The following is a 19,610-nucleotide window of genomic DNA, read 5'->3' as shown; positions in this document are numbered from 1 at the left end:
TGTCGAGTTATTTCAAATAAATAAAAACATGTAGTGCCTGAAAAATGATTGTCTTTCTGATAAGGCCTAACACGACTAAAGTTTGCACTTGTCTTCTTACCTTGTTCACCTCCATCTCTGCACATATTTATGAGGGTGTTTCTGTGTTAACATACTATCTATATCATGGCCTTTCTTCAATCTTATGTTAAACTTTGACCACAGCAATGAACTTAGCTGGCTTTTGCCTTCCTCCAAAAGAAGTGTTGTTACGCGCATGAGCACGCCTCCGCTTTAAAAACGTGCCTCGTGACGTCAACTTTCTCTTCTCTCCCAGTGCCCCGTGAGATGGTGGTATTGGGCGGTGTTAAAATCCAGTTTCCCTCTCCTTAAAGAAAATCTACAACCATCCGTCAAAATGGTGAGTTGTAGGAATATTTTTATATGTCTAACATGTGCTAGATATACACAGTGAGTCAGATGATCAAGTCTTTTTATTTTTTTTGGCGTTGACACCCTTAAACATGGCACCGGAAGACAGATTGCGCGTTCACCAAAAGTTGATGGACAGTTCTATTTTATGCAGTTATATAGCTTGCTTGCTAGACGTAAAATACGAGGATCTAACGTTTCCTTGAAATGACATGTAATTATTCTGTTAACGCTTTGACAAGCATTCCATTAACTAACGCTACAGAAAAGGTGCCTAACAGCGGTTTTTGCTACATATGCTAACGTCAGCTGCGGGAAACGTTCACGAGCCAGTCATTACATCAGCTACTGCAGTTATATTATCTGTAGAGCTGATCATGCCTCGATGCCGGTTAAACCGGAAACGTAAACGTAGCTATACTAGCACTGTTGGGCGGGTGATTGGTTTGCTAACAGAAAAGTAACAAACCAACAGAGACAATGGACGTAAGGCCAAACCGGCATTTCACGAGGCTAGGCTAGGTAGTTGGCTGTGATTGTCATGCCCGTATACACGTGGACACGTCAGCTACCCATGATGCGTAAACAATAGACAGCGCGGCTGCTGATTATAGAAACACAAGAGTTGCTGCTTTCAGTGTTAGCCTTGTGTGACCATCTAATCACATTAGCATGCCAAAACTGATAAATAATTTAAATTATCTGAATTATGGCTTATACAGTTCGCTCAACCCCTCCCTCCCCAGGTGAACTTTACCGTAGACCAGATCCGTGAGATCATGGACAAGAAGTCCAACATCCGAAACATGTCCGTGATTGCGCACGTTGACCATGGCAAATCCACCCTGACGGACTCGCTGGTGTCCAAGGCCGGTATCATCGCTGGTGCCCGCGCAGGGGAGACCCGTTTCACCGACACGCGAAAGGATGAACAGGAGCGCTGCATCACCATCAAGTCCACGTGAGTGTCTGTCCCCCTCCACCAGCCACCTTGCAGAGTTATGTCCCGTCCAGGCCCATAACCAGCTTCTGCGTTTGTGAGGCCCGCCCAACCACAGATCATACATAGAGGACATTTTTGACATTTGGAGTTGGGCAATATTTAAATGCATGTTTTTCTCCTGAGGTCCAAACTCTGGTACCTCATATTTAGCTATTCCCCAGTCTAGCCCTCTAGACTGGACTTTAAACATGTCTTTCCTCTATTCGCTTGACACTGGTCGCCCATGCAATATGTATAGCTTAGCAATGCAGTACTTCAGATCAAGAAGATACAAGTTTAAATCCTCCCTCTCTGTCATTTTGGATAAAAAATTATCGAGTCCCCACTTGAGATGACCAGATAGCATGTCTTCCCTCTGGTCACCCATGAGTACATTATACAATAAACTGCCCTCCCCTCTTTGTCCCGCTCTCTTGTTCTCAGTGACCTCACCCCCCCACTCTCTCTGACCCCCCCCCCCTCGCTCTCTCTCTATCTGCTCCACCCACTGACCCTGTTCCCTTTCTCACTGTGACCCCCTCTCTCTCCCTCTCGGACAGCCTCGTTCTCTGTATTTGCCCCCCCCCCCTCTCTGACCCTCTCCTCCCTCTCTGACCCTGTCCCCCCTCTCTCCTCCCTCCCTCTCTGACCTCTGCGTTCTCCCCTGCAGGGCCATCTCCATGTACTACGAGCTGAGCGAGAACGACTTGGCCTTCATCAAGCAGTGCAAAGACGGCTCCGGCTTCCTCATCAACCTGATCGACTCGCCCGGCCACGTGGACTTCTCCTCCGAGGTCACCGCCGCGCTCCGCGTCACGGACGGGGCCCTCGTGGTCGTCGACTGCGTGTCTGGTGAGCCGTCTGACCTCGGTGATCGAATATCACCAGTAACTTTTCATGTCAACATTTCCATTATTTCCATGTAGCTTGTTAAAGTCTTATTTTGTCACGTGGTTCCACAGGGGGTTAACGGTTCCCCTCCCCACGTCTCCTCCTCTCATCTCCCTCCTTGCCCTTCCTCACCTGCTCGCCTTACGTCTATCCCCCCCCACCCCCCCAGGCGTGTGTGTTCAGACGGAGACTGTCCTCCGCCAGGCCATCGCCGAGCGCATCAAGCCCGTCCTGATGATGAACAAGATGGACCGCGCCCTGCTGGAGCTGCAGCTGGAGCCCGACGCGCTCTTCCAGACCTTCCAGCGCATCGTGGAGAACGTCAACGTCATCATCTGCACCTACGGCGAGGACGAGGGGGGGCCCATGGGGAACATCATGGTGGGTGTGCCGAGACACGCCCTCCTCCCTGAGGGGGCGGGGCTTCAAAACTGATGTGTTTTAAAGGATGTTGCATCTCCTTAACTATATACGTATTAGAATCGCACAACTATTCCTTATGGCTGGAGTGCCTGCATCTGAATGATGACTCAAACATTCTTCACTTTGACCTGACTGTCTAGTGATGATAACCTTCTGTCTGACCAGGCATATGGCATAGTAACTCCTAATTTACACACACACCTTGTCAGTAAACACATTTTTCACCCTTCACACACATGCGCGTTCACACCGCCCACCCTTCACACACCCCACCTGTACATATACATGCACACACTGTAAATACACACACATAACAACACATCATTTGCTGCATCAAATGAACCCATATTCGACCTTAGGTCTGTAATCCAAACCTGGATTAAGCTTAATCTAACATCATCCGATGATGAGCAGCATCATCGACGTTGATTCTGATTGGATACCTCTCTCTCTCTCCTGTGTGTCCCAGATCGACCCGAAGATCGGCACGGTGGGGTTTGGCTCGGGCCTGCACGGCTGGGCCTTCACCCTGAAGCAGTTTGCGGAGATGTACGTCACCAAGTTCTCCGCCAAGGGAGATGCTCAGCTGGGGCCCGATGAGCGCTGCAAGAAGGTGGAGGACATGATGAAGAAACTGTGGGGAGACAGGTGAGGCAGACGGGGGAGACAGGTGAGGCAGACAGGAAGTGAAGGCTTTGACCCAAAAAATGACGTGGGTCATTGGCGCGTTCTGATTGGTCCTCTGCCCCCTCTCCCCCTCAGGTACTTTGACCCGGCCACTGGGAAGTTCAGTAAGACTGCCACCAGCCCAGACGGCAAGAAGTTGCCCCGGACCTTCGCCCAGCTCGTCCTGGACCCCATCTTTAAGGTGAGCTTCTCCTAGGCTGGGCCCGACACACCTGGGCTGAAATGGGACTGATTTACCTGAGCTGTGCCCTAAATGATGAATGAAACATTCTTCACTTTGACCTGACTGTCTAGTGATGACTACCTCATGTCTGACTGCGCTTGCACACCCCTCGTTCGCCCCCCCGGTCAACCTCGCACACATTTCAATCCTACACACACACACGACTCGACCCCTCTCCCCCCCCCCAGGTGTTTGACGCCGTCATGAACTTCAAGAAGGAGGATACAGCCAAGCTGATAGAGAAGCTGGACATCAAGCTGGACTCCGAGGACAAGGAGAAGGAGGGCAAGCCCCTGCTGAAGGCCGTGATGAGGCGGTGGCTGCCCGCCGGAGAGGCCCTGCTGCAGATGATCACCATCCACCTGCCTTCCCCCGTCACCGCCCAGAAGTACCGCTGTGAGCTGCTGTACGAGGGCCCCGGGGACGACGAGGCCGCCATGGGTGAGGCACACACACACCATACCCCCCCCCCCCCACACACACACACACACACATGCCGTAGATACACCATTTATTTGACTTCTAGGTCTCCACACCACGCGTCGCTCACTCTCTCCCTGCCCCTCCATGACTGTGTCAGGTATCAAGAACTGTGACCCCAAGGCCCCTTTGATGATGTACATCTCCAAGATGGTGCCCACCACAGACAAGGGCCGCTTCTACGCCTTCGGCCGCGTCTTCTCCGGGTGCGTCTCCACGGGCCTCAAGGTCCGCATCATGGGGCCCAACTTCGCCCCGGGCAAGAAGGAAGACCTCTACGTCAAACCCATCCAGAGGTAAAACACACACACGCGTAGATACACACACACACTTCAAACCCATCTAGAGGTAAAACACACACACGTGAAGACACACACACATCTCAAACCCATCCAGAGGTAAAACACACACACACACCCCTCAAACCCACCCAGAGGTAAAACACACACACGTGAAGACCCACACACACCTCAAACCCATCCAGAAATCGGGTATCTTCAATCCACTCCCTCCCCTCCTCCCTCCAGGACCATCCTGATGATGGGCCGCTACGTGGAGCCCATCGAGGACGTCCCCTGTGGCAACATCGTGGGGCTGGTGGGCGTGGACCAGTTCCTGGTGAAGACGGGCACCATCACCACCTTCGAGCAGGCCCACAACATGAGGGTGATGAAGTTCAGCGTGAGCCCCGTGGTCAGGGTGGCGGTGGAGGCCAAGAACCCGGCCGACCTGCCCAAGCTGGTGGAGGGCCTGAAGCGCCTGTCCAAGTCCGACCCCATGGTGCAGTGCATCATCGAGGAGTCTGGGGAGCACATCATCGCTGGCGCCGGGGAGCTGCACCTGGAGATCTGCCTGAAGGACCTGGAGGAAGATCATGCCTGTATTCCTCTGAAGGTGAGATGGATAGGAGGATGGGGGGGAGACTGCTGTATCCGGTGCTCTGTCTGAAGTATTATGCTTGTATTCAGATTCAGTCAGGTGGCTGAGCGGTGAGGGAATCGGGCTCGTAATCTGAAGGTTGCCAGTTCGATTCCCGGCCGTGCCAAATGACGTGTCCTTGGGCAAGGCACTTCACCCTACTACACCCTACAGGGACATTCCCCTTGGAATGTCCCTGTACTTACTGTAAGTCGCTCTGGATAAGAGCGTCTGCTAAATGACAACATGTAAATGTATTCCTCTGAAGAAAGGGAGATGGTTGGGAGGGGAACTACTAAACTGTACCTCCAGCGATTGACTGCGCCTCTGCCCCCCTCTCTCTGCCCCCCTCCAGAAATCCGACCCTGTGGTGTCGTACAGGGAGACGGTGAGCGAGGAGTCCAGCCAGATGTGCCTCTCCAAGTCCCCCAACAAGCACAACCGCCTCTTCATGAAGGCCCGCCCCTTCCCAGAGGGCCTCGCGGAGGACATCGAGAAGGGCGACGTGTCCCCGCGCCAAGAGTTCAAGACCCGGGCCCGCTTCCTCACGGAGAAGTATGAGTGGGACGCGTCCGAGGCCCGCAAGATCTGGTGCTTCGGCCCGGACGGCACTGGGCCCAACCTGATGATGGACGTGACCAAGGGGGTGCAGTACCTGAACGAGATCAAGGACAGCGTTGTGGCTGGGTTCCAGTGGGCCACCAAGGAGGTGAGGGGAGGGAGCAGGGGTCAGGGGTGAGGCAGTACCGTGAACGGGATCAACGATGGTGTGATTGGCTGGGCTCCTGTGGCGGGTAGGGAGGCAGGAAGGGGGAGTGGAGGAGGTAAGCGGTGAGGGAGGGGAAAAGTTTTGAGATGAAGAAAGTGGTGCTTGACTCGTAGAGGAAGCGGGAGACGAACGTCAACCGAATCAAGCGTACGCCCTCCCCCGTGTGTGTCCACAGGGTGCTCTGTGCGAGGAGAACATGAGGGCCGTTCGTTTCGACCTCCACGACGTGGCGCTGCACACGGACGCCATCCACCGCGGCGGCGGGCAGATCATCCCCACGGCGCGGCGCGTCCTCTACGCCTGCCAGCTCACCGCTCAGCCTCGACTCATGGAGCCAGTCTACCTGGTGGAGATCCAGGTACGGTGTGTGTGTGTGTGTGTGTGTGTGGGGAGGTTCTAGGTCTATGAACTAACACACTAAGAGGCAGCTGTACTGTCTCATCGCTCCCTCTCTGAATGGCTATCCTGTTTCCAAGTCCTGAGGTCATTCAGACAGTATTGACCCTTGACCTTCCCCCCCCCCCCCCCCCTAGTGTCCTGAGCAGGTGGTTGGAGGGATTTACGGCGTGCTGAACAGGAAGAGGGGCCACGTGTTCGAGGAGTCCCACATCATGGGAACCCCCATGTTTGTGGTCAAGGCCTACCTGCCTGTCAACGAGTCCTTTGGTGAGTCCACACGCACACCTTCTACCCTCCAACAAAGTCTGTAGTTTGCGAATGTGTTAGTGCGAAGCTGGCCCCATAAGCAATTCACTTCCTGAAAACATGGGTAATCGGCCTGTATCATAAATTGGTCAGAATCAGAATTTTTTTTTAATCGCCAATTAAGTGTTCACAAACAAGGAATTTACTTTGGTGGGCAGGTGCATACTAGCCTGGTCCTAACCAGACCCTCATACATACCCAAACCCCGTGGGGAGGAGGGCCACAACATCATGGCCACCAACAAAACTCAGCAATGATTGTTCTTGCTCCGCCTTTAACTTATGGATATTTGGCAGCATTGCCACACCCGCAGAATAGCTTTACTCGCATCTTTCTCCGCCGCCATTACTGAACTACAACTCAAACTAGTGCACAACATCAACGTCATCGTTCTCAGCCACTCTCTGTTCGCTGATTGGACCTACAAAAAAATGTTTCTGAAAACCGACTGATGCACTAAAATCCCAGACCTAGTACAGAAGCAAAATCCAAATTGAGCGGAAGTACGTAGGAGGGCAGAGCCAGGCTAGGTGCATACAGTAAACAAATTGAATCTTGGTGTGTGTGTGTGTGTGTGGTATCCTTAAATATACAATATAAAATGTTAATGTAGAAAAATGTACAACAAAATACTGACAGAACTACAATATAAAACTAAAATGGTGAGTGCAGCAGGGCTGTATGTTGTTACCTGGTTAGCTCACCAGCAGCCTCAAACTCAGTTTTTTTTTGTCAGTTTATCAGTGATTTGTTAAATGTGATGTCTGAACGTGTTCTCCTTCCTCTTCCTCCTCTGTGTTCCCCGTCTCCCTCAGGCTTCACCGCTGACCTTCGCTCCAACACGGGAGGCCAGGCGTTCCCCCAGTGTGTGTTTGACCACTGGCAGATCTTGCAGGGCGACCCCTCCGAGCCTTCCTCCAAACCCGCGCAGGTCGTTACTGACACCCGCAAACGCAAGGGCTTGAAAGAGGGCATCCCAGCTCTCGACAACTACCTGGACAAGCTGTAGAAGAACCACGCCTGTCCTGCCCCCCCCTCTCCCTCCTCCAATCACCTGGCTCCGGCTTCCCCTCACCCACCACCAATCACGACGCTCCAAGACATGGCCCAGGATAGAACAGTGGGGACCAAATAACATTTCACAAGTACAAAGTGCAAGATGGAACAAAGAGGCCTTGGGGAAAAAACTAAAAATGACATTGAAATTAAGCGATTTAAGAAACAATTACATGTAATGTATTTTTTAAATTGGGGGAACAAGTGCTTAAAATGTAGACCAATAGGACACCATTACTAAAGTGTTATTTAAGTAAATATTACGTGTGAGGTGAACAAAGTATGATTGATAAACTTAAATTGATAAGTTTGGGAACAAGTACGCAACATTTTAAAATTGGGAACAATGACAGGAAGTGCGTAAAACATCTTGTGTTGAAGGAACAGATGGTTTTGGGTTGTCATGTTTGCGGTGTTGAAGGATAATAAACCATGAAATGGGGGCTAAGCTCTCTTCACATTCCACATGTTAAAGTTGTCTCGTGTCCAGGTGCACAAACCACGTTGATATCATTGGCTATGTGTGTCCACCTCTGCATTGTGTGTGTGTGTGTATAGAGTAATCACGGTGAACAAGTGTGTGTGTGTGTGTGTGTGTACAATCATCTTTGCATGCTTGTCACACTGAAGGGTGCAGAAACCTCACACACACACACTAACATCATTCAGCCATTTATTTACAATGGACAGATAAGCCAGAGTGGGGTCACTATAGACAGAATCATAGCTTGACATGTCAAACAGTTGTGTTGTACCGTGACAGAAATAACACCAGCTTAGACAATCAACAGATCCATTGAACTCGACCCCTAAAGGACAGGTTGTTTGGTAAACATGCAAATAAGTGAATGAATCCCCACCCTGGTCGACCACATTGACCGCTGTGGTCAGGTTGTAGTGGTGCTGTTTGATGAACCCATGCGAGCCACTCACCATGTTGGTCTGCGTGAGGTCAAAGTTTAAACTGGGTGGACCATGTGGTCATGGTCAAGGCTCAAACATGGAGGACCATGCGGTCGTCTGAGTGAGGTCAAAGTTCAAACATGGCTTTCTGATCATACTGACCCGTGTCCCTCGATAAGGAAAGTCTTTATAAAGTGAGTTCCTGCAGTAAGGCTCTCTTCTCTTGCTAATCCATCAGCACCGATATCTTCACCATATTTATACATTCAATTCGTAGAATTTAATTTAGATGAGAACAAGTTCCTTTCATTATTTATTAAACACAGAAATAGCTAATTTAATATCAGAAACCTTTTTTTTCCATTTTTTTACTCATTTTGAGCGATTGCCCTCGACCCGCCAAAGTGCATCAGTGCAAATCAAATACGTTGTCTCTATGAGGGTGAGACCGTCTCCTACAGCTCAGCTTGCATTGCTTTTGCAACTCATTTATTTACATATGAATGGATAGGCCTTCTCCACCAGTCTGGGGCAGAACAAGTCCCTAGGACCTGCAGGAACCAGCACCACCTAGAACCAGGAGGCCCTAGAACCAGCAGATCCTAGAACCAGGCCACCCAGAGAGAAGAGGTCCAAACACCAGGCCACAAAGAACCAAGAGACCCAACAACCAGGCTTCCTAGAACCAGAAAACCAGGCGACCAGGAACCAGAGCACGCCACGCAGCTAGAACAAGGCTCCCTCCAGGGGAACAGTGGGGAGTCAGGCTCAGACGGCAGAATGCTGATGTAGTGGTGTCATGGCTGCCTAGAGGATGAAGGTGATACAGATGTCTGATGTCGTTTTCTTACACGGCCTGACTCAGCTAAGACCTTTTCTCCAAACTCCCTAAACATGCTGCCTCGCCGCACGGCCTTCTGGGTAATCTCTGATCTAATGCGACAGGACAGGGTGTGAAGGGCCACCTATCCCATCATGACTCATCAGAGATCCCCTCAAGGCGGGGCGGAGAGAGAGAGAGAACGTTTCCAGAGTATACAGAAGAGCCCCCCTCCTCAGCGATTGGCTGTCTGAGGTGGGGGGCGAGAGGTCGGAGGTCACGGCCTAGGTGTAGAAGATGACCTCCGGGATCTGTCCGTCCTCCACGGAGGTGCCGTTGTTGTTCCCCGCCGCGTAGCAGAAGGTGAAGCAGGTCTTGGTGCCGGTGGCAGGAGCCTCGTGGGTCACCTTCCTCATGCCCTTAGTCCCGTAGTGTGAGTCTGGGCCCTGGCCGGGGGAGACGGCATTTAGATGCATCAGATTAAATGATCAAAACAGAGATTTCGCCTCGTTAATCAGTTAATTAAATCGGTTAAATGAATCAGTTTGTGTGTGGAGGGTAGGATAGAGGCTCGGGTTAGAGGCTACAGTTTGAGGCTGAGGTACAGGCTATAGTTGGAGGCTGAGGTAAAGGCTAGGATAGAGGCTAGGATTAGAAACTGAGATGAAGGCTAGGATAGGGGCTGGGGTAGAGGCTAGGGTTAGAACCTGAGGTAAAGGCTAGAGTTAGAGGCTGAGGTAGAGGCTAGGGTTAGCGGCTGAGGTACAGGCTAAGGTTAGAGGCTAAGGTAGAGGCTAGGGTTAGAAGCTGAGGTGAAAGCTAGGGCAGAGGCTGTGGTACAGGCTAGGATTAGAGGCTAGGGTTAAAAGATGAGGTAAAGGCTAGGGCAGAGGCTACAGTTAGAGGCTGAGGGGAGCGGCCTACCTTGAGCGTGGCGCAGGCAATGTAGTTGACGCTGGGTAGGATCTCAACAGGCTCCTTGAACATCACCCTGAAGGTGTTGGACGAGCCGTCACAGCTGAAGCCTGTGTCGTTCTGGCCCAGCACCGTGTTGCTGTCTGTGTGGATGACCTGCGGGGTCAGGGGAGGACAGGAATTGTGGGAGTGAGTGTGTGTGGCTGAGACGCGGTTACTTCTCACTCGGTCCTGTGAACACAGACCCGACACTGACTGACCACTGAAACACTTAGAACTACGCACTTCTGATCCCTGTCGTTATGCTGTACTTTCCGTGAGCGATATTTTGTACTCCGCTTTGGCCGAAAGCTTCTGCTGAGTGAATACAGTGTTTGTGAGATGTGAAGTGTGCTGGGGCTGACCTGGATGTTGACCTGGTAGTCTGTGGGTCCATGTATCGACCCGTACAGGCCGAACCCCACCACAAATATCCTGCGGTTGACCGAGAACCTGGGAAGACAAACACACGAGGCTCCTGCGGTAAACAACATGGACCTGCATGTCTCACCAGATGTGTGTGTATGAGTATGAGTGTGTGTGTGTGTGCGTGAGAGAGTGTGTACATGAGTGTGTGTGTGTCTCACCGGATGCGGTCGCTGGTCCCGCTGTACCCCCAGCGACTCTCCACCTGGGCGAAGCGGGTGATGCTGCACTCCTTCCCCCGCAGGCAGCAGCGAGGCCGGTCGATGAACTCCACCTGGGGCTTGGGGTTCACCGTGAAGTGCAGGAACAGAGTGACCACCTCCCGGTCGGTCAGGATCCCCGTCTGGGCCGGCCCTGCGGCGGGACACCGGGGTAGAGCGAGCGAGAGACAGAGAGACACAGAGAGAGAGAGAGAGAGAGAGAGAGAGAGAGAGAGAGAGAGAGAGAGAAAGACACAGAGAGAGAGAGAGAGAGAGAGAGAGAGAGAGAGAGAGAGAGAGAGAGAGAAAGACACACACAGAGAGAGAGAGAGAGAGACACAGAGAGAGAGAGAGAGAGAGAGAGAGAGAGAGAGAGAGAGAGAGAGAGAGAGAGAGAGAGAGAGAGAGAGAGAGAGAGAGAGAGAGAGAGAAGAAGACATGTTGCAAAGGGCCCGGGCTGGATTCGAAACACAGGTCACTGCGGTAAGGCCTAAACCTACATGGTGCTCACGCTAATCTGGTGAGCTACCATGGCGCCCCCAAAACCATTCAACAATAACACCGTAGTTCCAGGGGCTGGCAATAGGGGTTAGTTAACAGTAGTAAGCCTTACTAATTATGAATATCGTTCATAAGTTAGGTCTCATTAGCACATGTTAATGTAAGTAAACATCTAATAAGGTTAAGCCTCATTACCTATTAACTAATGTGTATCTCATCATACTACAACACAAACCCTGACCCTTACAAGTATCATTACATATATCATGATTTTACACTTATATACTCTTAATAACACACATTAGTGTTAAACACATAGATAGTGAGGCCCTTTTAAGTGGTCGCACCTGCGGCGAACTCCTCGATGGTCATGAGGGGGAAGCGGATGAGCGCCAGGGCCTTGCCCAGGACCTTGCGCTTGTTCTCGGGCGTGGGCTGGAACTGCTGCCTCTGGGTCTCCGCGTCTGCCCAGCGCACCGCCGCCCCAAACAGACGCACCTCCCGCACCCCGAGGGTGTCCCTCTCCAACACGGCCACCAGGGTGTCTGCAGGGAGGCGGGGCGGGGGAGGAAGTGATGTCAGAGTGGATCGGTCGGAAACAGGATGTGTTGAGAGGAAGAATTGATGATTGATCAGACAGACAGACAGGCAGACAGGCAGACAGAGAGCGACAGGCAGACAGAGAGCGACAGGCAGACAGACAGAGAGAGAGAGACAGGCAGAGAGACAGAGAGAGAGAAACAGGCAGAGAGACAGACAGAGAGAGAGACAGGCAGAGACAGACAGACAGAAGTACCCAGGTCTATATCGGTGAAGCCCTCTGCAGACAGGGCATCCACAGTGTTCTTGTCAATGTTCTCCAGACAGAGGCTGGCCAGCTGGGGTTCGTCAAACAGCCTGGCCTGCAACACAGCAACAACAACATCACGCGTCGTCAGGCGTTCTGTGTGTGTGTGTACGCGCGTGTGTCTGTGCGGTGTGTATGTGTGTGAGCCTACTTGTGTGAGCAGCATGAAGGCGTTGTCTGCTCTCAGGTTTTTCTTCAGGAAGTCTACACAGTGGGCCTCCAGTGCCGGTACTGCATACTTCTTAGCTGTGTACAGTGTTGTCATCACTGTCTCCGGGCCGATCTGGACCTCGTCTGAGTATAGGAACCTGGAACAGAACCACGACCACAATCAGAACCACTGTCAATCTCTAAGTAAACACATCCGTGCATTTAGGTGCATGCACGCACACACACACACACACACACACACACACACAGAGACAAATCAGTTGTGAGTATGAGCATATCAGATGTACCATTCACACACACCCTCCGCTACTGGCATCGTCATCCACAGGGAGACCATGAACCATGACGCCATTATAATTCACAACAACCCTTCTCCCTTCGGTCAACCCTTCTCCGGCCCCGGTAAAAGCCCCGGAGGAGAGATGAGGACGACATGAGATTAAACGTCGTATGTCAGGCTGAATTCCTCCCGAGATAGATTCGCTTACTTGAGCAAGGCGAGGAAGGCAGCGGGCTCCACGTCAGGCAGTTCTATCTCGGTCGATGTGGTGGCCATGCCGCCATTGAACATGGCATCAAACACTGCGCTACCGACGGCAAGAGCAAATCTAAAACAAAAACAGAGCGAGCGGTAGGGTTACGTTTGACGGTACAGTCACCCCGGCGGAATAATAGCAGTTCTTTTTTATAGACGATCACAGTGATGCTCATGCGCACTATCGATCAGACTTGAAACATAAAATATGTTGACCGTAGACTGGGGACTGTAGAGACAACGGTATGAAATAAACGCGTATAAGTCGTTGTGATAACTGTGCAATGCTTTTTACACCCCGATAATGTCAACCTACTTTAAAATATGATGACCTAGACTATCAGGTAGATCTAACAACGTACGTTTCTTTACTCAACAACATTCCCAATCCGCCCGTTTATAGTCACAGTAGGTTAGGCTATATCAGGAATCCTTACCTGTGCGCTGGTATCCGCTGTACTCCCATTCCCTTCCCTACCAGAAAATGCACGTCACTGAGAACCTCGTTGTTAAACAGAAACGCAAACCGTTCTTTCACGGTGTTTTTGGTGGCTTGCCAGTTGTACACCGGTTCCCGGTACACCAGCACTGCGGCGGACGAGGGGCTATTAGGAAGCGTGGAGGAGACGGCAGACTCCGCAGGGGCTGCGGCAGAAGCTGTCATGTTCGTCGCTGTCGCAGACGCTCGCCCTGCGGATGTGGCTGCCCGCGCACCTTGTCCCGCTGTCTGTAGGGTAGTGTGCTGTCTGTTCGGAGAGCTCTCTACTCTCACCTCGGTGCTACCGCCGCGACCTGGGCCCGGTTGAGGGTTTGAGTGTCTCACCGTCCTTGTCGCCCCTCCGGAGGGACCCGCCGAGCCCTCGTTAATTGCGGGCGTGGAATGGGCGTTGTTGCTCGGCTGAGCGTTGCCCAGTGGTCCGGGGCTGGAGAAATTGAGACATGGTGCCCTGCTGTTGCTTTCACCTGCCGCCATCTTGGATGGAGAGTACTGCAGGGTCTGCTGATGGGGTAAACAACCACAGCAGTGCATACCCGGCTACACAAGCGGAATGAGCCGAACCTCACTGTAGCAGCACACGGATGAAGGGGTTTAATGTTAGATGGGGGAAACTATCACACCGCTATTGGCTTCAAATGGTATTTGATTCGTGTGATCATAGTGATTGTGTCTAATATACATGATTTAATTATTATGCCATTTTGCTTGAACAAGCGGTCTCTGCCTGGGCTTGAAAAGCGGTCTATCTTGTCCGATAGGCCATAGCCTATATAACATGTCGTCACAGTTCATAAAATATTACATACGGTTTGGGTAGCGAAGTGATACCATGTAAAACACAACGTTTCACAGTTGCTACGTTGTAACCGTCCTTGGTTGAAGTTACGTGCGGATATTATGGGAGGGGGAGGGGATGGTTAGTACTAGTTATATACGTAGGCATTGCATCAACCAATCAGCAATTAGTAAGTACAGCTTCCTGAAGGTTGGTTGAGCTTCGCGAGGGTGAGTAGCTGTTAATAAAATGTAATGTTTTACGAAGAGGTTAGGGTATATCTCTCATAATAGTGACCGAAATTGCTATCGATGCAAAAAGTAAATGCATACAATAGTGTCCGTTTTAGTTTTTGCAGAGACAGCTCGCGGGAATGTTCAACGTTTAATCCATTGTCCGCCTATGTAGCTAGCTAACACACTATGAATCTACATAACTAGCTTTTCTAGATAAACAGCTAGATAGACCGAGGCGACACACAAGGATAAGTGAGATGGTCCGCTGTCCAATTAACACGTTTGGATTGTCCAGCAAGGTCATGTATTCAAGACCCAATAAAGTTAGTAATTACATTTAGTTGGACACTTGACTGACAATGAACTGTTGGTTTGATAAGCTGTTGGTGTGTTTCAGGAGGTAGACAGAGCCGGGATCATAATATCATAATAATGGGAGGAGTGAAGCAGGAACAGGGCGAGGGTTCCCACCCTCGAGGCCCTCACTCATCTGAGACCCCGCACGAAGAGGCAAGACCCGGGAACACACATGCACACACGCACACACACACATACGCGCACAATCGAACTGAACCTTCACAGAACGCTAACCGATAACGGAACCCCTTATAGAACATCTAACAACAAATCTCTTTTGAACGTCGGATAGAAACATGAATAAAACGTTAACGGAACATCTGACAGTGTTTCGTCTCCGTGCAGCCGGCCAAGAAGAGGGGCTGGCCGAAGGGAAAGAAGAGGAAGAAGGTTCTCCCCAACGGACCCAAGGCCCCGGTCACGGGGTACGTCCGGTTCCTGAACGCACGGCGCGAGCAGATCCGGGCCCAGCACCCAGACCTGCCCTTCCCAGAGATCACCAAGAGGCTGGGCGCAGAGTGGAGCCGCCTCAACCCCACCGACAAACAGGTACCTGCTAGGACACACAGGAACCAGCTAGGACACACAGGAACCAGCTAGGACACACAGGAACCAGCTAGAATACACAGGAACCAGTTCAAACACACAGGAACCAGCTAGAACACACAGGAACCAGCTAGAACACACAGGAACCAGCTAGGACACACAGGAACCAGCTAGGACACACAGGAACCAGCTAGGACACACAGGAACCAGCTAGGACACACAGGAACCAGCTAGGACACACAGGAACCAGCTAGAATACACAGGAACCAGTTCAAACACACAGGAACCAGCTAGAACACAGGAACCTGTTAGAACACACAGGAGCCATACAGAACACACTGAACCATTTGAAACAGTAACAAGTTAGAACCAGCTGGTCTGAGTATATGTGTGTGTCAGCGCTACCTGGACGAGGCGGAGCGTGAAAAGGTGCAGTATGCCAGAGAGCTGAAGGAGTACCAGCAGAGCGAAGCCTACCAGATCACCACCGCCAAGATCCAAGACAAGAAGGTCAAGAGAGGTGAGGCCTGCAGCTCACACACACACACATCCATATTTTCACATACACAAACACACCCTGTCTGATGTGATTTTATTGGTGGTTTCCAGAGGAGTCTCCCTCAGTCATCATCAACGCTAACAGCTCTGGAGTCTCCAACAAGGTACCTCTCTGCTTCCTGTTGTTACCTCTGGGTGTATTAGTATTGCAGTAGTGTTGTCATCCTAACCATCTCCTCAGGTTTCTTCCACGTTTTTCATGGAAGAGTTTTAAGGAGTGTTTCCACCTTGTTCTTCTTTGAGTCGTTAGGTTGATTACAGGGGCGTGTGTGTGTGTGTGTGTGGTCTCCTTTAGGGCTTGGAGATATCTCCCAGGTTTGATGTACCCATGTTCACCGAGGAGTTCCTGGACCAGAACAAAGGTGAGACCAGAGACCACTACTGACTACACTACTGTGTGTGTGGACAGCGGGAGGGAGGGGGCATAAGAGAGAGAGACGGTGTGTATGATAAAGAGAGGGTGAGTGTAAGAGGAAGGTAGGGGATGTGGGAGAGAGTGTGTGTGTGTGTACATGGGTAATAGGGGTAAGGGTTTTGTAAGGGCCACTATCAGTTGTTAATCTCTCCCTCCTTTCCTGTCCTTGTCTCTCGCTCTCTCTCTCCTTCACTGTCCCCCTTTTCTCCCTTATTGCCCCCACCCCCCCCCCCCCCCCAGCCCGGGAGGCGGAGCTACGGCGCCTGAGGAAGGCCAACGTGGAGTTTGAGGAACAGAACGGCGTCCTGCAGAAGCACATCTCCGACATGTTCGCCGCCAAGGAGCGCCTGGAGGCGGAGCTAGGGCAGGACGAGCTGAGGACGCACGCACTGCAGCGCCACCTGCTGGTCATCAAACACACGCTGGTCAGCAGCCTCAGCTCCATAGCCCTGCCAGGTACACACACACACACACACAGCCAGGTCTATCACACACACGTGCTGTACCTTGTGAAGCAGCCGTTGCTGTGTAGTCAAACTGAGTGTATCCCGTCCCCCAGGTACAGGAGAGACGCCCTCGCTGGGGAATCTGGACTCCTATCTGAGTCGCCTCAGTGGGGCGCTAGAGAGCAGCCCTCACGAGCACCGCGCCCTGCTCTCCCAGCTGAGGGACGTGCTGGGCCATCTGGAAAAGTATGCATCCATCCTTCCATCTGCACATCTATCCATCCTTCCATACATGTCCACCCATCCTTTCGGTGTCTTAACACTTCCTGTCTCTAACCTTACACTTCCTGTCGCTGACACTTCTTGTCTCTTCTCGTTCCCAGTGAGAAGCTGTGAGAAGGCAGCCCTGAAGGTGAGGTCAAAGTTGACGACCCTGACGATGACCCCAGGATAACCCCACAATCCTTGTATAGTGTTCACTGTTCCTCACAGACATGCATGTACAGAACCAGACACTTTTGCCCGGTTCTACTCCAGTCTGTCGGGAGAACTGCTCTAGTTGACAGAACCCTGGCTGTCCGTGGAGGAGTTTCTGATTGGTGGCGAGAGGTAGCTTGGGTGCTACAGTGACCAATCATCTTTACAGTAACTGACCACAGCCCCTCTGGGTTTGTGTATCATTTCCTTGGAGCAGTGTGTGTTGGGGGTGTGTCTTAAATGTTTGTGTTAATTTTCTCAAAACAGGAATATGCATTTGATGGAGATGTTTTTTTGTAATGTTTGCGTTCATTAAAAGTGAATGGTGATTTGTCTGTCGTTGTTGCCAGTAAGTTCCAAGTCTGCAATGTCAAATACGGTTGGTTTCCGCCCCTGTCCCCTGTCCCCCCTCCTCTGACGGCTTTCATTTCCCTCTCCAACTGTCCTATCAATAAATCAAGCTGAAAAAGTCCCCAAATAGATCTACAAAAATGTCATATTACAGTCGTCCACCAGAGGGCAATGGTTGTCCACGTCGTTTCCTAACCTCATAATATAGCCTACCATACACGCCCTATACTAGGAGAATAAAATAGTGAAAAAAAACTAAGCAGTTTAAGTTAGAATTAATCGAAACGTTCGAGAAAAGCTTATATCAAAGTTTTGAAGTTAATTGATCCACTTCACCCTATTCCATTAGTGTACGGTCGTGGCCGTATAGTTGCTGGACGCAATTAAGCTTCCTAGTTATGTACAGTGCTGATTATGACAGGACACTGACAGGTCATGGCCCTCGTGGAGAGCAAGGCTTCTCAATCAGGTGTTCATGAGCGTCGTGATTCCAATCCCCTCATCACCGTTCTGACGTCACTTTCGGTATCAGTCCACACAGATGTGATGCTGGAAAAACATGGCTGAGCGTCGGGAAGCGGAGAGCTGAAAAGACCCGGGGAATACCGACACACCGCGAGCCACACACGGCGTAAAACGGAGGAAGTGTGGAGGAACAAAACATTCCAACTCTGAAATTCCACGTTTACGTTTTTACCGTTTTTTACGGTTAATATTAACGGTGACATGTGATAAGAGCCGCGGCGGAGATTTCTCCTCCATTCATTCATCCATCTACACACGGGCGGCGGACACCGAGGAACGCTCCCCAAGTAAGAAAAAGCAGGGAAACGTTCACCAAAGCGGCGTTTGAGAGATGTCATTGCTGTGTGTCGGAGGTAAGTGACGGGGACCGTGGACCACTAAAGTGGTTGACATCTAGGCGCGACTTGCAGATAAACACCTACTGATAACCCCACCGTTACCAGTTGCTCGCTTCCCTGCCCGAAGTCTCCCAGTATTCACCCTTTAAACTTCTAGTTGCTTCTACAATCTTATGATTTCATAATGATATGAAGGCAGGCGTGACAGTCTTCAGAAGCGGCGACCGCTTGTCTAAACGCGTACAGTGGTATACTGCTTAACTCCCGAGCTTTAGTTAAATGGCCGTATTGAGCGGTTTATTTATATCATGATGTCGAATTCTCGCTTTTCAGCAGGGTCTCTGAGGCCAAACTCTGTTTGTTACGTTTCAAGACGGTAAATACTTGACAACCACGCGTGGAGCAGCTATTGATTAGGTCTCAATGGTTTGCCGCGAGTGGTTGTATGGACAGTTCTTTTGCGCGCTACACAACATTCGGTGTCCCCGCTCCCATGTTGTGTATGGGATACACGCGCTTGCGCACACACACTCACACAGATATAGTGTATTTATGTGTGTAGGAGGGGGTATTTGGCCTCTTTGTGGGTCACCATAGGCTGTCTATGTCTTGTGACATGTGAGGAGAGAACCTGCTATATACTGGCAGTGACATGTGTTTGTGTGTTGCTTATGTGTGTGTGTGTGTGTGTTCAGCAGAGGACTGGCCAGCTGTCAGGATTGAGACAGGTCCCTCCAGTGGTCCCCCGACCAACCGGAGCTTTGTTGGCATAGCAACGCCCCAGTCACCGGGGCTGGCTGGGCGTTTTTTAACTTCCTCTTTCTCCTCAATACGAAACAGACCTGAAGCAAAAACGACATGAAACACTCAACAAATCCTACTGCAAAAAACTACAACAACCATCAAAAGCTACTCCAAATGTCCCACAAATCCTATTGCTATACTTGTCACAGTTCCACAGCCCTGTAGTTGCCGGGGCTGGCGGCCGCTGCACTCGAGAGAGTCTCGTATCTCCTTATCTCGCATGCATTATTCAGGCCTCTATTGTTTCAGCGCCTCATTATTCCCATTCATTGTGCGGTTGCTGCCTCTCGCGCCGGGCCCTAGCCGGCCTCCTCCGGCCACATGCACAGATCAAACACTCTCCTGGACGAATGGAGACACCGCTGGAAACAGTCAGGCAAC

At 51.1% G+C, this 19,610-nt stretch overlaps 4 protein-coding genes and 2 non-coding genes across 12 annotated transcripts in view; 5 read left to right on the top strand and 1 right to left on the bottom strand.

Annotated features, from left to right (window-relative positions):
• The first annotated feature begins 260 nt into the window (after positions 1-260).
• On the top strand, positions 261-8,019 carry LOC134012946 (elongation factor 2b). Of its 2 annotated transcripts, XM_062452636.1 has the most exons (13): positions 261-400; positions 1,158-1,372; positions 2,064-2,245; positions 2,454-2,665; positions 3,177-3,355; positions 3,470-3,575; positions 3,806-4,058; positions 4,198-4,393; positions 4,625-4,991; positions 5,371-5,724; positions 5,960-6,142; positions 6,318-6,450; positions 7,305-8,019. In XM_062452636.1, exons 1-13 carry the CDS (start codon positions 398-400, stop codon positions 7,496-7,498), a joined length of 2,577 nt encoding a protein of 858 aa, XP_062308620.1. In that variant the 5' UTR covers positions 261-397; the 3' UTR covers positions 7,499-8,019. The 2 variants fall into 2 exon arrangements, 1 of the variants encoding a protein (XP_062308620.1); XR_009928659.1 differs by lacking the exons at positions 6,318-6,450; positions 7,305-8,019 and having other exon boundaries at positions 5,371-5,839; positions 5,960-6,056.
• Positions 2,803-2,870, top strand: LOC134013444 (small nucleolar RNA SNORD37). Its single transcript, XR_009928932.1, has one exon. It is a non-coding gene; the product is annotated as a small nucleolar RNA SNORD37 (small nucleolar RNA).
• LOC134013445 (small nucleolar RNA SNORD37) lies at positions 3,644-3,711 on the top strand. The gene has a single exon (XR_009928933.1). It is a non-coding gene; the product is annotated as a small nucleolar RNA SNORD37 (small nucleolar RNA).
• Positions 8,020-8,189: 170 nt separating the features above from the next.
• btbd2a (BTB (POZ) domain containing 2a) lies at positions 8,190-14,286 on the bottom strand. Its single transcript, XM_062452628.1, has 9 exons — positions 13,340-14,286; positions 12,856-12,975; positions 12,348-12,504; positions 12,146-12,251; positions 11,697-11,894; positions 10,810-11,002; positions 10,588-10,675; positions 10,193-10,339; positions 8,190-9,714 (listed from the first exon to the last, which is right to left on the bottom strand). The coding sequence occupies exons 1-9, from the start codon at positions 13,930-13,932 to the stop codon at positions 9,553-9,555; spliced, it is 1,764 nt and encodes a 587-aa protein (XP_062308612.1). The 5' UTR covers positions 13,933-14,286; the 3' UTR covers positions 8,190-9,552.
• hmg20b (high mobility group 20B) lies at positions 13,127-17,540 on the top strand. Of its 6 annotated transcripts, none has more exons than XM_062452633.1 (9): positions 13,127-13,145; positions 14,810-14,922; positions 15,097-15,318; positions 15,715-15,835; positions 15,925-15,977; positions 16,169-16,235; positions 16,529-16,744; positions 16,848-16,980; positions 17,118-17,540. In XM_062452633.1, exons 2-9 carry the CDS (start codon positions 14,845-14,847, stop codon positions 17,128-17,130), a joined length of 903 nt encoding a protein of 300 aa, XP_062308617.1. In that variant the 5' UTR covers positions 13,127-13,145; positions 14,810-14,844; the 3' UTR covers positions 17,131-17,540. The 6 variants fall into 6 exon arrangements, with proteins under 6 accessions (XP_062308617.1, XP_062308616.1, XP_062308614.1 ...); XM_062452632.1 differs by lacking the exon at positions 13,127-13,145 and adding an exon at positions 13,744-13,910; XM_062452630.1 differs by lacking the exon at positions 13,127-13,145 and adding an exon at positions 13,988-14,039 and having other exon boundaries at positions 15,115-15,318.
• Positions 17,541-18,383: 843 nt separating this feature from the next.
• The window catches only part of unc13a (unc-13 homolog A (C. elegans)), a 27,712-nt gene continuing 26,485 nt past the window's right edge, over positions 18,384-19,610 (top strand). The window contains exon 1 of the mRNA XM_062452586.1: positions 18,384-18,440. Within this exon, the coding sequence (XP_062308570.1) occupies positions 18,419-18,440 (22 nt within the window). The 5' untranslated portion in view covers positions 18,384-18,418. The remainder of the gene's footprint in view (positions 18,441-19,610) is intronic.

The sequence above is a fragment of the Osmerus eperlanus genome, chromosome 26 (assembly GCF_963692335.1).
Source record: "Osmerus eperlanus chromosome 26, fOsmEpe2.1, whole genome shotgun sequence".
Lineage (NCBI taxonomy): Eukaryota > Metazoa > Chordata > Actinopteri > Osmeriformes > Osmeridae > Osmerus > Osmerus eperlanus.
Note: the sequence above shows the minus strand (reverse complement) of the source record. Positions and strands in the feature narration are given on the sequence as shown.

Coding starts and splice junctions, on each gene's coding strand:
- LOC134012946 (XM_062452636.1), top strand. Junction 4,992..5,370: donor ATGCCTGTATTCCTCTGAAG/GTGAGATGGATA, acceptor GCCCCCCTCCAG/AAATCCGACCCTGTGGTGTC. Junction 6,143..6,317: donor TCTACCTGGTGGAGATCCAG/GTACGGTGTGTG, acceptor CCCCCCCCCTAG/TGTCCTGAGCAGGTGGTTGG.
- btbd2a (XM_062452628.1), bottom strand. CDS start 13,932: ATGCACTGCTGTGGTTGTTTACCCCATCAGCAGACCCTGCAGTACTCT. Junction 12,505..12,855: donor GCCTTCCTCGCCTTGCTCAA/GTAAGCGAATCT, acceptor GTTCTGTTCCAG/GTTCCTATACTCAGACGAGG. Junction 11,895..12,145: donor CTTCACCGATATAGACCTGG/GTACTTCTGTCT, acceptor GCCTCCCTGCAG/ACACCCTGGTGGCCGTGTTG.
- hmg20b (XM_062452629.1), top strand. CDS start 14,003: ATGGGGGAAACTATCACACCGCTATTGGCTTCAAATG. Junction 14,923..15,096: donor CTGAGACCCCGCACGAAGAG/GCAAGACCCGGG, acceptor AACATCTGACAG/TGTTTCGTCTCCGTGCAGCC. Junction 15,836..15,924: donor AGACAAGAAGGTCAAGAGAG/GTGAGGCCTGCA, acceptor GGTGGTTTCCAG/AGGAGTCTCCCTCAGTCATC.